The sequence below is a fragment of the Carcharodon carcharias genome, chromosome 15 (genome assembly GCF_017639515.1).
Source record: "Carcharodon carcharias isolate sCarCar2 chromosome 15, sCarCar2.pri, whole genome shotgun sequence".
Classification (NCBI taxonomy): domain Eukaryota; kingdom Metazoa; phylum Chordata; class Chondrichthyes; order Lamniformes; family Lamnidae; genus Carcharodon; species Carcharodon carcharias.
This window is the reverse complement of record NC_054481.1, coordinates 16,604,661-16,619,176: the sequence shown is the minus strand read 5'-3', so window position 1 is coordinate 16,619,176 and position 14,516 is coordinate 16,604,661. Positions and strand designations below refer to the sequence as shown.

General features: G+C 42.4%; 1 protein-coding gene across 1 annotated transcript in view; it reads right to left on the bottom strand.

Annotated features, from left to right (window-relative positions):
• The window catches only part of ccdc78 (coiled-coil domain containing 78), a 67,085-nt gene that overhangs the window by 30,525 nt on the left and 22,044 nt on the right, over positions 1 to 14,516 (bottom strand). The window contains exons 9-11 of the mRNA XM_041206895.1: positions 13,509 to 13,640; positions 11,263 to 11,349; positions 4,494 to 4,673 (exon numbers count right to left, since the gene is read on the bottom strand). Of these exons, the coding sequence (XP_041062829.1) occupies positions 4,494 to 4,673; positions 11,263 to 11,349; positions 13,509 to 13,640 (399 nt within the window). The remainder of the gene's footprint in view (positions 1 to 4,493; positions 4,674 to 11,262; positions 11,350 to 13,508; positions 13,641 to 14,516) is intronic.

Below are 14,516 nucleotides of genomic sequence, written 5' to 3'. Positions count from 1 at the left end.
GTGAAGGTAGAGTTTTTTTTATATCCATTCATGGGATGTGGGCGTCACTGGCTGGGCCAGCATTATAACTCCTATCCCTAGTTGCCCTTGAGAAGGCGGTGGTGAGCTGCCTCCTTGAACCGCTGCAGTCCATGTGGTGTAGATACACCCACAGTGTTGTTAGGGACGGAGTTCCAGGATTTTGACCCAGCGACAGTGAAGGAACGGTGATATATTTACAAGTCAGGATGGTGAGTAACTTGGAGGGGATCTTCCAGGTGGTGATGTTCCCATTTATCTGCTGCCCTTGTCCTTCTAGATGGTAATGGTCATAGGTTTGGAAGATGATGTCTAAGGAGCCTTGGTGAGTTTCTGCAATGCATCTTGTAGATTGTACACACTACTGCTACTGTGCATCGGTGGTGGAGGGGGTGAAAGTTTGTGTTTGGGTGCCAATCAAGCTGGCTGCTTTATCCTGGATGGTATCAAGCTTCTTGAGTGTTGTGGGAGCTGCACTCATTCAGCAAAGTGGGGAGTATTCCATCACACGCCTGACTTGTGCCTTGTAGATGGAGTCAGGAGGTGAGTTACTCGCCACAGGATTCCTAGCCTCTGACCTACTCTTGTAGCCACAGCATTTATATGGCTAGTCTAGTTCAGTTTCTAGTCAATGATAACCCCCAGGATGCTTATAGTGGGGGATTCAGTGATGGTAATGCCACTGAATGTCGAGGGACAATGGTTAGATTCTCTCTTGTTGGAGATGGTCATTGCCTGACACTTGTGTGGCGCGAATGTTACTTGCCACTTGTCAGCCCAAATCTGGATATTGTCCAGGTCTTGCTGCATTTGGCCATGGACTGCTTCAGTATCTGAGGAGTTGCGAATTGTGCTGAACATTGTGCAATCATCAGCGAACATCCCCACTTCTGACCTTATATGAAGGAAGGTCATTGATGAAGCTGAAGATGGTTGGGCCTCAGACACTAGGGAGAAGCAAGACCACGCAAAAATATGAAAACAAGGATGAGAATTTTAAAATTGACATGCTGCTGAACTGAGAGCCAGTGATAGCTGAACAAATTTGGTGCATGTTAGGATACGGGTTTTTTACCTGTGGTAATGTCTCTTTATTTGGTTCAGTGTCAGATTTTATTTATAATGTTCTTATGAAGTATCTTGGGACATTTTACTTCCTTAGAGGTGCTATTCTCTCTCTTTTATATAATACATACATGTGTGTCTATATATATATATATATATATATATATATAAATCTATATATGGTCTGTTATGTGGGTTTTGGTATCTTGTACAATAGGAAGACACCAAATTCTTATAAAATTTGTGAATAAGTCACGTCCTGCTCAGGTACAAGGATCTACATGTCTAATTGTTTGTGAAAGCTCCTGAAGTACAGGTCTAACTCCACAACTCTGATTCTTGCAAAATCTGAGGCTACCACATAAAGGCTTCCCACCCAAGAACCCTGTAGTAGCTGTCTGCCTTTCACTCTTTGAATCCATTCAGCCCTTGCTCAGGGGAGGTGATGGTGTAACGGTATTGTCACTGGACTAGCTAGTAAGTTAGTGTAATGGTCTGGGGTCCTGGGTTTGAATACTGCCATGGCAGATGTTGGAATTTGAGGTCAATAAAAATCTAATGACAACCATGAAACCGTTGCTGATTGTTGTAAAAACCCATGTGGTTCACTAAAGAAATCAGCTGTCCTTACCTGGTCTGGCCTACATGTGACTCCAAACCCTCAGCAATGTGGTTGACTCCTAAATGTCCTCTGAACAAGGGCAATTAGGGATGGGAAATAAGTGCTAGCCTAGCCAGCGATACTCACACCCAATAAATAATTTTAAAAAGCACGTAAAGGTTCTGGGCCTGAGGTCTATTTGGTCACTGACATACTTTACCATGTATTCAGACTGATTTGCCCGCAGTCACCCCTCTCCTAAACGGGAATTCCCCCTTTTTACAAGACCTAATCCTTTCATTATTTTTACTTCTAATTCCACTTTTCTGGGCACACCTCCACAAATTGAGTAAAAAATGCCCAGCTTCTGCCTTCTGGTCAAGGGTGACATCGGTAGATGTCTGGATAGCATTTTACATGGGAATTGTCAAAACAATAGTTTTGGGGGCACGGTATGATAGTGGTTATGTTACTGGACCAATAGTCCTGAGGCCTGGACTAAAGATCCAGAGGCATGAGTTCAAAATTTCAGCAGGGCAGCTAGAGAATAAAATTCAATTTATTAAATAAATCTGGAATAAAAAGCTGATAGCAGTAATGGTGACCATGAAACTACTGGGTTGTCATTTGAAAGGAGCACATAGAAACATAGAAACTAGGAGCAGGAGTAGGCCATTCGGCCCTTCGAGCCTGCTCCGCCATTCATTATGACCATGGCTGATCATCCAACTCAATCATCCAAGCTCCTGCCTTCTCCCCATATCCTTTGATGCGTTTCGCCCCAAGAGCTAGTTAGTGAACATCTGGTTCGCTAACATTGTTTGGGGAAGGAAATCAGCCATCCCTACCAAATCTTGCCTATATGTGACTCCAGAATCCAGAACAATGTGGTTGAGTCTTAATTGCTCTCTAGTAAACCACCCAGTTGTAATCAAGAAGCTCACTGCCATCTGCTCAATGGTAATTAGGTCTGGATTGCCAGCGACACTCACATCCTGGCCGGGATTTTGTCAGGCTGATGGGGGTCTTGCCCGTTCCGTGGGGCACTTAAGTAGCCACTGGCGGACCTTCCTCACAATTGAGGTCCTGGCAGTTCATTATTGCCACCTGTGCCAGTGGTGGCTGCTGGTGGTACTGCACCCTTCAGTGGCCCAGGATCGTGAGGGACCCCAGGCCAAAGATGAGTGAAAGTGGGATGGGGGGGTCACTGAAGAGGGAGGGAGCAGGAGAGGAGGTCAGAGGCAAGGGCCAGGGGGCTGGCTTTCAGCAGACAGCTCCCATGCCCAATGCCGGGACTCTCCATTGGGCACAGAGTGCCAGATTACAAGTGCCCATCCACACTGGGAGGCCACTGGCAAATCCAACAGGGTTTGCTGGGTGACTATCTGAGGGCACAGGAGAGCCATGTGCTCTCCATTTAATCCCCAAGCCACCACTAACTTGCGATGGGCTCAGTAATGAGTCTAATTGGCATCCCACCGCTAGCAGCCAGGAATCCTGCGCCAGCCCCTCCTGCCCCCTCACTTAATCGGGAGAAGTTTTGCCACCAATGGGAGACTGACCAGGCCTCTCCCACAATTAAGTGGGCACAGCCGCTTTGCAAAGCACCATGATGGGCTGAATTAAATCCTGCCCCCATGTATGAATATGAAAATTCCGGTAGCAGCCCAGGGTACAAACATAATGTTTTCTCACATATTAATGCATGGCTACCCAGTCAATTAAGTTGCAGTGCTCACAATTGCAAATTAAGAACTTTTTAGCAAATTCACTTCTCAAAATTCGATGCAACACACATCATCCACCACACATTATCTCTACAACACTAACAGTCTGCTATACGCATGTTGTACTAGTTGCACCTAGCTGCAGTGAAGTTCCACAGCTGTTCATTTTTTTCTTTGAAATACTACATAAAACAGAAGATTGATTCAGATTAAATCGGACTTAGAATCAGCATAATTTCTGGTAACACTATCAGCATCCTGTGGGTTACCTTTGACCAGTAACTGAAGTGGACCAGCCATATAAATATTGTGTCTACAAGAGCAGGTTAGAGGTTGGAAGTTCCACAGCAAGTAACTTCCCTCCTGACTCCTCAAAGCCTGTCAACCATCTACAAGGCACAAGTCAGGAGTCGATGGAATACTCCCCACTTGCCTGGATGAGTGCAGTTGCAGCAATGTTCAAGAGGCTCAACGCTATCCAGGATAAAGCAGCCTGCTTGAACCATACACTTTGCACCACCTTAAACATTCACTCCCTCCACCACCAACACACAGTGACAGCAGTGTGCACCATATACAGGATGCACGACAGCAATTCACCAATCTCCTCCAACAGCACCTTCCAAACCTGCAACCTCTACCACCTAGAAGGACAAGTGCAGCAGACACATGGGAACACCACCACCTGCAAGTTCCCCTCCAAGTCATTCATCATCCTGACTTCAAATTATTTTGCCGCTCCTTCAGTGTCACAGGGTCAAAATCCTGGAACTCCCTCCCTAACAGCACTGTGGGTGTACCTACACCACGCGGACTGCAGCAGTTCAAGAGGTCAGCTCACAATCACCTTCTCAAAGGTAATTAGGGATGGGCAATAAATACCAGCCTCATGGGTGATGCCCACATCCCAAGAATGAATAAAGCAATGAGAATCAATTTAAAGAATGCTTTACCTGGTTAACGAAAAGCTGCCCGGCTTGGGTAAAGTTTAAAACAACCACATTCAAGGCATTTGACAGATTATTAGAGGGGTTTTTGGATCTTTGAACCCCAGTAGAATGTCTTGTTAACTATGCACCCACCTCATTTTCATGCTGTTTACTCAGGGTAATATAATTGCTCTTCAGGACAATGTATTCATCTGCCAATTCCTTACGATTTTTCTCCAATGCCCTCAGATGATCCTTAGCCATCCAACATTCATGTGCGCATTTGTCCTTCTGCAATTCCAGCTCCATTGTTCTGTTTTCCAGCAATAAAATCTGCAAAAAATGAAAACGTCAGCTCGGCTGATAATGAAGGAAAGATGAGTACGTCCTCCAAATATCTTATCAGCGTCTGGGAAACTTGTGAATAGTTGTTATGGTCTAGTGTGCTCACTATCAATATTCAACCCACATCTCTGTGTCAGGGATGGACATGGACATCAATGCAATTTGAGTGGAATCCACCGAAATAGTGCAAAGGAGCGTGGAACTCAAAGCGCGAGTGAGTTACGACAATAACCACTTACACTCAAGTTTCCACGAACTTTACACTGGTTCAAATGTCAATTCGCACGAAGCAATCCCTGCCCACAAGACAGTTCAATCTGCTCACTGGTTTCTGTAAGCTGTCTTCAGTCCTTCCTTAAAGGGAAGGGGAGGGAGAAAGGTGAAGAAATCAAGCGGATACATTTATAGAGTGTGTTCTTACACCTCCCAAAACATCTCCAACCTCGTTCTGCACAATGAATTGCTTTGAAGTGAAGACCTTGTTGATATACAGGCGAAGATTTTTTTCTCTTCTGCACCATTACACCAGAAAGTTAAGGTAATCTGGAGTGCTATTTAAATCAGCATCATGGAGCCCTACTTTACAAGAAGGCATATCTTCTTTCAGCATCCAATGATTCCATCATAACAAAGATAATTAGGGAGAAAAAAAATGAGGAAGAAACTAGTGCAAAATTTAAGAAAGTGAAACAGGTTGAAACAGGAAAGTGCAGTTGAGGATTATCAGATCAGCCATGATCTCATTGCATGGCGGAGCAGACTCGATGGGCCGAATGGCCTACTTCTGCTCCTACGTTTTATGGTCTAGAAATAAAGGAAAAACAGTGAAAAATGAAAACCAAAAGGCTATGCATTCCTCTATTTTCTAATTTTAGTCAAAAATCCAATGTAAATTGTTACCATCCCCATGGGGAAAATCATAAGCTAAAATAACTAAGTTTACTGAATAACCCCTAAATGAGGAATATGCCAACAAGATTCCACTTTTTGTAGTTTTTACTTTAAAATCTACCAGAACTAATGCAAATTATACATGAATTAACGAGCAAATGATTACTTTAACTAAAAAAAGGTAAATTTCACCTTAAACAGTTGATACAACAAAGATACATCTTATATAACTGCAAGTATTATATGCACAAACGTGCATAGATATGGCACTACCTAGCTACACAGTTCCACAATATGCTGTTCTTTATTCACATAGGGTAGGTCAGGAGTCCTATCTGAAACAACTTTCACCTTCAGGTTCCCCGGGTATGATTATTATCAGCAAGACGTAAGTCCACGAACCCTCTCTCCCCTGGGTCAGGACAGTCTGATGGCTTCCTTTTCAACTGACCAATAGCATCCTAGTTCATGGTTTGGACATTTCTGGGGAAAACATCCAACTATTCAGTGTTTCCGAGCTAGTCACACAACTTTCCAAGTTTTAACCCTTTTTAGCCAGCTTGCATAGTACTTCCAAGGCCTCCTGTCTCCCCTTCTGCCAAACAGAAAAACTAACCTCTTCCTGAGAGTGACTGGCTTCTCCTCCTCACAAGAATGCTCTGTGTTCCTCTTTCTGTCTCTCTGCTTTCTCTTTGTGTCTACATCTGTGTGCTGATCACCTTCACACTCCAGCTCCTCTGTTTGTAACACTCTTTTGTTCCTACAGCTCTCTGTCCGCTGATCACTTGGCTTCTTTCTTAACTTTCTTCCTGTTGGTACTGCTTCCAATTCAAGTGAAACAGGTCACATTGATCAGCATTTCTTATCATCCGAGAGAGGTAAAGTTGATCCCTTTACAATTGATGCAAATTCTTAAAGGTCCTTTTTAAACATGAAAGTGAATTTACCTTTTTATTTTAACTAATCATTTGCTTGTCAATTCATGTCTAATTTGCATTCATTCATGCCCAGAAGGTAAAAACAGTAAGAACTGAGAAATAAGAACACTGCTCTGAACTGGTCTTGTATACTTAAAATGGAACGCCAGTAAAAACTGGGAAATAAGAACACTGGTCCGAGCTGTTTTATCCTTCTGGGTGTGTAATCAGGCTAAAATTTGGGAATAGAGGAAAGAAAAAACCCTAAATAGGAATTTAATATGTTTTTTATATTAAGTGGATGGACAATCAAATAAATTCCATGAAGGTTAACTATAGCACTGCCCATTTATTAGACTGATTCCTGGGATGGCAGGATTGTTGTATGAGGAGAGATTGGGTTGACTAGGCCTCTATTCACTGGAGTTTAGAAGAATGAGAGGGGAACTTATTGAAACGTATAAAATTCTGACAGGGCTGGACAGAATGGATGTGGGGACGTTGTTTTCTCAGGCTGGGGGTCTAGAAGAAGGGGTCACAGTCTCAGGATATGGATTAGGCCAATAGGACTGAGATAAGGAGAAACCTCTTCACCTAGAGGGTGGTGAACCCGTGGAATTCTCTCTCACAGAGGGCTGTGGAGGCCAAGTCACTGAATATACTTAAGGAGCGGATAGATAGATTTCTAGACTCTAAAGGCATCAAGGGGTATGGGGAGAGAGTGGGAGTATGGCATTGAAATAGAGGATCAGACATGATCATATTGAATGGCGGAACGAACTCGGAGGGCCAAATGACCTACTGCTGCCCTTATTTTCTAGATTTTTATGTTGAACCTTGACAGGTGGAGCAATTGTTCCAGTTCTATATGGTACTTAAGTGAATGGAATTCATGCCATGAAGGCAGTCTGTTCCTGGTTGCAATTATACATGGACATAGTCATTCACCCATTTTTCACCTGCCTTGCTTATGTTCATACTTTTACTCCCATTTTGCAATTTTCCAGTACAGTTACTCGGTTTGGTGTTTACATTTGGAACAAACTGATGTCCTTTTCTGTTTCTAGATGCTCTCCAGTTGACTGAATGCTTTCAATATCCAGGATTCCGTTTCTTCCAACGTATTATCCCTTTCACTGGCCACACACACATGGTTAATGAGCTCTGGCTCTTTCGTCTGTCAACAGTTAATCCAGGGGAGAAATCAAGAGACTATTCCCGGCCAAATTAGTAGCCATGACTGATGCTGAAAGATGCAGGCCTCAAACCACAGAGACCCAAATCCAACTTTATCAAGCAAAGTAATGCAAGGTCTCCGTGTCAGTGGCTGCACATCTTGTTGCTAAGCAACATGGAGAATTTCTTTCTTCCCCCAGACTGTTAGCAAGGGCCTTGAAGAAGGTGTTCAAATCTTTTATGAGTCAGTGATGAGGTATTAAAAGAAATCTGGCTCAAGCTTTGTCAAGTTTATAATATTTGTGTGAGTCAGATTTCTCAGTATTAAGTTCCTTGTAAAAAAAAAAGGCTAACCTTTGTATCGCACCTTTCGCAATCCCAATATATCCCAAAGCATTTTACAATCAATCAAGTGTAGTCACTGTCATAACAAGGCAGCCAATTTGCACACAGCAAGCACTCACAAATAACACTAATCTGTCATTAGTGAACTCATTAACCTGCTATAAAACTGATAGTTTGCAGTGCTATAGTGTGAAATAAATTCTCGAAGCTGAGACAATGACTGAGCTTCCTGTGGTAGTACTATTCCCCCCATGATCATTGGAGATATGATTTTTGCTGGTAGTGCTAAGGCCATGATAATAAAAAAGGTTTGATTATGTTTCATATCCCACAGCCTTTCATCAGGTCATTCATGTTTAATTCATTAGCTCTGACTTCGATCACATTGACTATTTTTTAAATTAAGAGTGAAACAGGCCATTAAACCCATTCAGTTCAGTCATTCATTTGGTTTCACTTTTTTTTTTCTCTAATCCATTTTTCTTCCTTCTTCTTGCCTCCTGAAGGCATTAACTTGCTAGAGTATGATTTCACCTGGTCAATATTCATATGTGAGCCTCGACAATAAGGCAGGGATATTCCAGCTCCCCCCCTCCCCCCCCAAGCCCCATCAAAGTCAACGGGTCTTTGGCTGGTCCGTCAAATTTACCAGTCCCACCCACAGTGATTCACGCCACGGGCGGGACCGGGGAAATCCCGGTCTAAGGTACTGCTTGCTATTTGACTAAAAGTGGCATCACAGCTGAGCCCAAATCTATGCTTCTAACTTGACTAAAAATCTTATTTCAGATTTTCCCAGCACTTGCAGTATTTTTTTCCTTCTCTTCCTCATTTCTCTATCTCAGTTAATCTAACATTGTCTCTTATCCATGTTTTAAATGCAATCTTCACAATAACGCCATCTCTCCCGACACTTCAGGTTATTTATGCCTGGGTGAATCTTTAACATGGTCCCCCTCTGTTACCCACTTCTTGATAAAATAAGTTTTTTGAAAGTATAGCAGGGAGTTTCTATAAAATACATCAATGCAGTGCTACAATTAGCATTTCCAATTGCATCAAGTACAGATTTCTATTGGTAAAAAATTATCCTCGGTTTGCTTTTCTGTTTTTTATTAGATGCTTTTGTTTGGTCATTTATTTGTCTACTTACAAACGTCTCATCTAACTGATTCTTCCTTTCCTTCATTTGCCTGAGCACATTACCAAGTCTTGCTGTTATTAAATAGTGAGCGTACAAAACCATTCGATTGGAAAAGACAGCTCGTTCATCAAACCTCTCCTATTGGAAAGCGTGTACCACATCGTGGATTGTCTGCCCCTCTACGCCCACCGCCTCCCCCAGACCAGGCCAACATGCAATATTCTGGGAGAGGAATATGAAAACAGAGCAGCTTACCTTTCCACCTAGCTTGGTGTCATCAGCAAACTTAGATGCATTACTCTCTGTACCTTCATCTAAGTCATTAATATAGATTGTAAATAGCTGAGGCTCCCGCACTCATTCTTGCAGCACTCCACTATTCAATGCCTGTCAACTTGAAAAAACCCCATTTATACCCACTCTGTTTTCAATCCATTAACCAATCTGCTATCCATGCTAATATATTACCCCCAAGTCCATGAGCCTTATTTTACCTATTAACCTTTTGTGCAGCACCTTACCAAATGCCTTTGGGAAATCCAGGTACACTACATCTACCGGTTCCCCTTTATCTACCCTACTAATTATATCCTCAAGAAAACTCTAATAAACTTTTCAAACAGGATTTCCCCTTAGTCAAACCATGTTGACTTGTTCTAATCATACTATGCTTTTCTAAGTGCATTGTTAAGACTTCCTTAATAATAGATTCCAGCTTTTTCCCAACAACTGATGGTAGGCTAATTGGCTTGTAGTTCACTGATTTCTCTCTCCCTCCTTTCTTGAAAAATGGTGTAATATTCGCCAACTTCCAAATACATGGAGCTATTCCTGAATCTAAGGAATTCTGGAAAATCATAGCTAGCACATCCACTTTCTTTGCAGCTATCTCTTTTAGAACCAAGCCTAGGGTGTAGGTCATCAGGTCATGGGGATTTGTCAGATTTTAGCCCTAAAGTTACTCCAATACTATTTCTTTCCTGATATTAATTCCCCTTAATTTCCTCACTCTTTTTAGCCCTTAGGTTATCGCCTATTTCTGGTTTGGAACTTTGTGTCTTCTCCTGTTCAGTGCCTCCACCACTTCCTCGTTTCCCTATGATAATTTGTCCTGCCTCTGCTTCTAAGGGATCAACATTTACTTTAGCTACTCTCTTCCTTTTTATATGCTTACAAAAGTTCTTTATATCGGTTTTTATATTTCTGGCTAGTTTACTCTCAAATTCTATTATTTCCTTTTTTTATTAACTTTTTGGTGGCCCTTTGCTATCCCTAAAACACTCCAAGTCCTCAGACTTGCTCCTGTTTTCTCACAACATGGCAGGCCTCGTCTTTTAATCTAATACTATCCCTAACTTCCTGAGTCAGCCACGGGATGAGTCCTTCCTGCTTCTACCACGCTCTCAGGCCGTGCATTCCAGATCCTAACCACTCCCTGCGTAAAGAAAATCTTTTCCTCGAGTTGTCATTGGTTCTTTTGCCGATCACTTCAAATCGGTGTCGTCTGATCCTTCCGCCGATGGGGACAGTTTCTTCCTACCTACTCTGTCCAGACCCATCCTCCCCCCCACCCGCTTCCATGACTTTGAATCGAATCAAATCTCCGCCCCCCAACCCCCAGGTAGAAGCAAAATACTGCAGATGCAGGAAATCTGAAACAAAAACAAAAAATGCTGGAAAAACTCAGCAGGTCTGACAGCATCTGTGGAGAGAAAGACAGAGTTAACCTTTTGAGTCCGTTTGACTCTTCATCAGATTCTTCTGCTCCCCTCAACCCCCACCCCCCGAAGGAGATCAGCCTCAGCTTCTCCAATCTAGCTACATAATAACTGAAGTCCCTCATCGCTGAAACCATTTTTTTGTAAATCTGTTCTACAACCTTGCTTAAAAATATAAACATCCTTCCTAGAGTGCAGTACCCAGGACTGGACACGGACCAAACTAATGTCTTACAAACTTCCTTCTTTTATACTATATGCCTTTAATTATAAATCCCAGAGTTGTATAATAAACTCCAGCAGCGTGTTCACGAACAGTTAATGTCTTCTTCATGATATTATTAACAATCACATAGGTCGTGTTAGATATCATTTGGGATGAGTACCTTATTCTTAAGCTCAAAGTTCTCAGCTTCATATTGTTCTCGGATCTTGTTGGTCTGAATTTGCAGATCAATTAGGTCCTTGGAAATCTAAACATATAAGAGGATTATCTGAGGATGAATCGGCAAATTATTCTTAAAATGGCAGGGTACCACAATATATAAGAAAATGCATCTTGAGTTTGGGACAAAATTGAGGTTGTTTGAAGAAGTTGCAATGAAATTATTGCTCTGGAGACCCTGCTGACTGTCCCACTCAGTCAGAGAGAGCATGAAGTGCCATGTTCAGTGTCTTGGGCTGTGCAAAGGTAGCTCATTTCAGCTGGGGAAGAGGTGGGGGAACTACAACTTGCTTATTGTTTTTTTTTTATGCATTCATTGGATGTGGTTCAGTTAGGACAGCATTTATTGCCCATCCCTAAATGCCCTTGAGAAGGTGGTGGTGAGCTGCCTTCTTGAACCGCTGCAGTCCATGTGGTGTAGGTACACCCACAGTGCTGTTAGGGAGGGAGTTCCAAGATTTTGACCCAGCGACAGTGAAGGAACGGTGATATATTTCCAATTCAGGATGGTGAGTGACTTGGAGGGGAACTTGCAGGTGGTGATGTTCCCATGCACCTGCTGCCCTTGTCCTTCTAGGTGGTAGAGGTCGGGGGCTTGGAAGGTGCTGTCGATGGTGAGTTGCTTCAGTGCATCTTGTAGATGGTACACGCTGCTGCCAATATGTATTATTGGTGGAGGAAGTGAATTTTTAATGTGGTGGATGGGGCACCAATCAAGCGAGCTGCTTTATCCTGGATGGTGTCAAACTTCTTGAGTGTTGTTGAAGCTGCATTTATCCAGGCAAGTGGAGAGTATTCCATCACACCCCTGGGGTTGGTGGTGGAGAGGGCAGGAATCATTCAAGGTTTCTCCTCCTCATCACTATGCAATGACACTTCCTATGAAGTGTGTGAACTTTACAGCCTTCCGGACTGAATATTGAATTCAACAACTTTAGGTCGTGAGTCCCCTCCCCCATCCCCACCCCCTTTCTGTTTCCCCCTTCTTTTTTTTTTCCCAATAAATTATAAAGATTTTCCTTTTCCCACCTATTTCCATTATATAAAATAAAAAAAAAACCACTAGAGCTATACCTTGAGTGCCCTACCATCCATTCTTAATTAGCACATTCGTTTAGATAATATCACCAACTTTAACTTTAACACCTATGTGTTCTATTGTACTATTGTTGTTGACATCTTTTGATGATCTGCTTCTATCACTGCTTGTTTGTCGCTACAACCACACCAACCCCCTCCACCTCTCTGTCTCTCTATCTCTCCGCCCCCCACACACACACCTTAAACCAGCTTATATTTCAGCTCTTTCCTGGACTCGAACTCAAGTTCTGTCGAAGGGTCATGAGGACTCGAAAGGTCAACTCTTTTCTTCTCCGCCGATGCTGCCAGACCTGCTGAGTTTTTCCAGGTAATTCTGTTTTTAATTTAAAACAGGATTGGGTTTGCCCATGATAATACCCAAAGTTGACTACACAGCTAAAACCTTGGGAGTGAAATCGGATCTAAACTGGTCTTCCCAGCCAGTAGCTTCCTCTGAACACCCGGTTAGCATTCATACCTGCCGGAAATATGTGTGGGCATTGCTGGCAAGTCCAGCATTTGTTGCCCATCCCTAATTGCCCTTGAACTGAGTGGATGCTCAGCCATTTCAGAGGGCAGTTAAGAGTCAACCACATTGCTGAGGGACTGGTTTTATATGTAGGCCAGACTGGGTAAGGATGGCAGATTTCCTTCCCTAAAGGGCATTAGTGAACCAAATGGGTTTTTATGACAATTGCTGATAGTTTCATGGTCACCATCACTGAGGCTAGCTTTCAGTTCCAGATTTAGTAATTGAATTCAAATTCAAATTGTCATGGTTACTATTACTGAGGCTATATTCCATATCGATGAATTGAATTTAAATTCCACCAGCTGCTATGGTGGGATTTGAACCCATGTCCCCAGAGCATTAGCCTGGGCCTCTGGGTTACTAGTCCAATGATAATACCACTACGTCACCATCTCCGCACAACACTCCTCAAAACCTACCTATTTGACCAAGCTTTCGGTCCTCTGACATACTATCCCCTCATTTTACTCAAACATGTCATACTCTGTTTTATAACACTCCTGCGGCAACCCTGTGACGTTTTATTATGCTAGCGGCACTATATAAATATAAGTTGTTGTTGTGCTGAATCTCACCTTTAACTTTTCTTCTTCACTGAACACCAGTTTAGAGGAGAGATCGGTTTTCGATCCAGCCATCTGTCCCATCTTTCCCTGAAGCTCTTCCAGTTTGGTGTACAAGCGCTCATTCTTATCTCGTAACAGCACCTGTAGGAATAGTGTACATATCAAACCATGATGGTGAATGGCAATTCCTGGGAAAGTACTGAATAATTATCCCATTAGTGACTTAAAATGTGTACCACCACCAGACTATGATAAACCTGAAAGCTGGTCTATGCCATCTACAGGCCACTTGTTTCTTAATTCAGTCCCTTTGGGTTTGTTAAAGCAGTGAAGCAGCCATTTTGAGGAGTTCCTGAGTGTTGGGACCCTCTGTGCAAAATGGCACCTTGTTGGCTGTCAGGATTAGGTTCCATTGCAAAAACCCCGCACACTGGATAGAAAGCTATTCCAACCAAAGGATTTGATGTTTTTACTTTAGAGTTGGCTTAAAATCCTAAAAAAAAAACAAATCTATAATGGCAAACCCCTGACAGCAATTTGGTATCCTACTGTGGACAGGGAGAGAGGCTCTAATCTAGGGTTATATGACAAACAGCAAACATTCACACCTCATTTGAAGGGTGGTTTAAGGGAATGTTCTGGAAAAATGGCCTGCTATTGCCCTATTATGCATTATTTCTTCAGAAAATACACCAATTTAAAAATAAATATTTTAGAGTTGCGCATTTTGGTAATTGCTTTCAATTGGCATTTTCCAAGTCTTGACTGACAAAAAAAATGGCATTTTAGTGCAGACTCACATCCAGTACTCTTTATTGTTCAGTGAGATTAATGGCATGTCTCTCTCTGCTGATAAAAACACTTCATATATTTAACACTCTCAAGGACAGTTCCTGGTAGTATTAAAACACACAAAAAACATTGTTCCGTAAGTGCTTTTTGCTTCTATACAAAAACCACGTAAACAGCTAAATAACACAGGTATAATGTGAGTGGAAAAGATTCATTTATACAAAA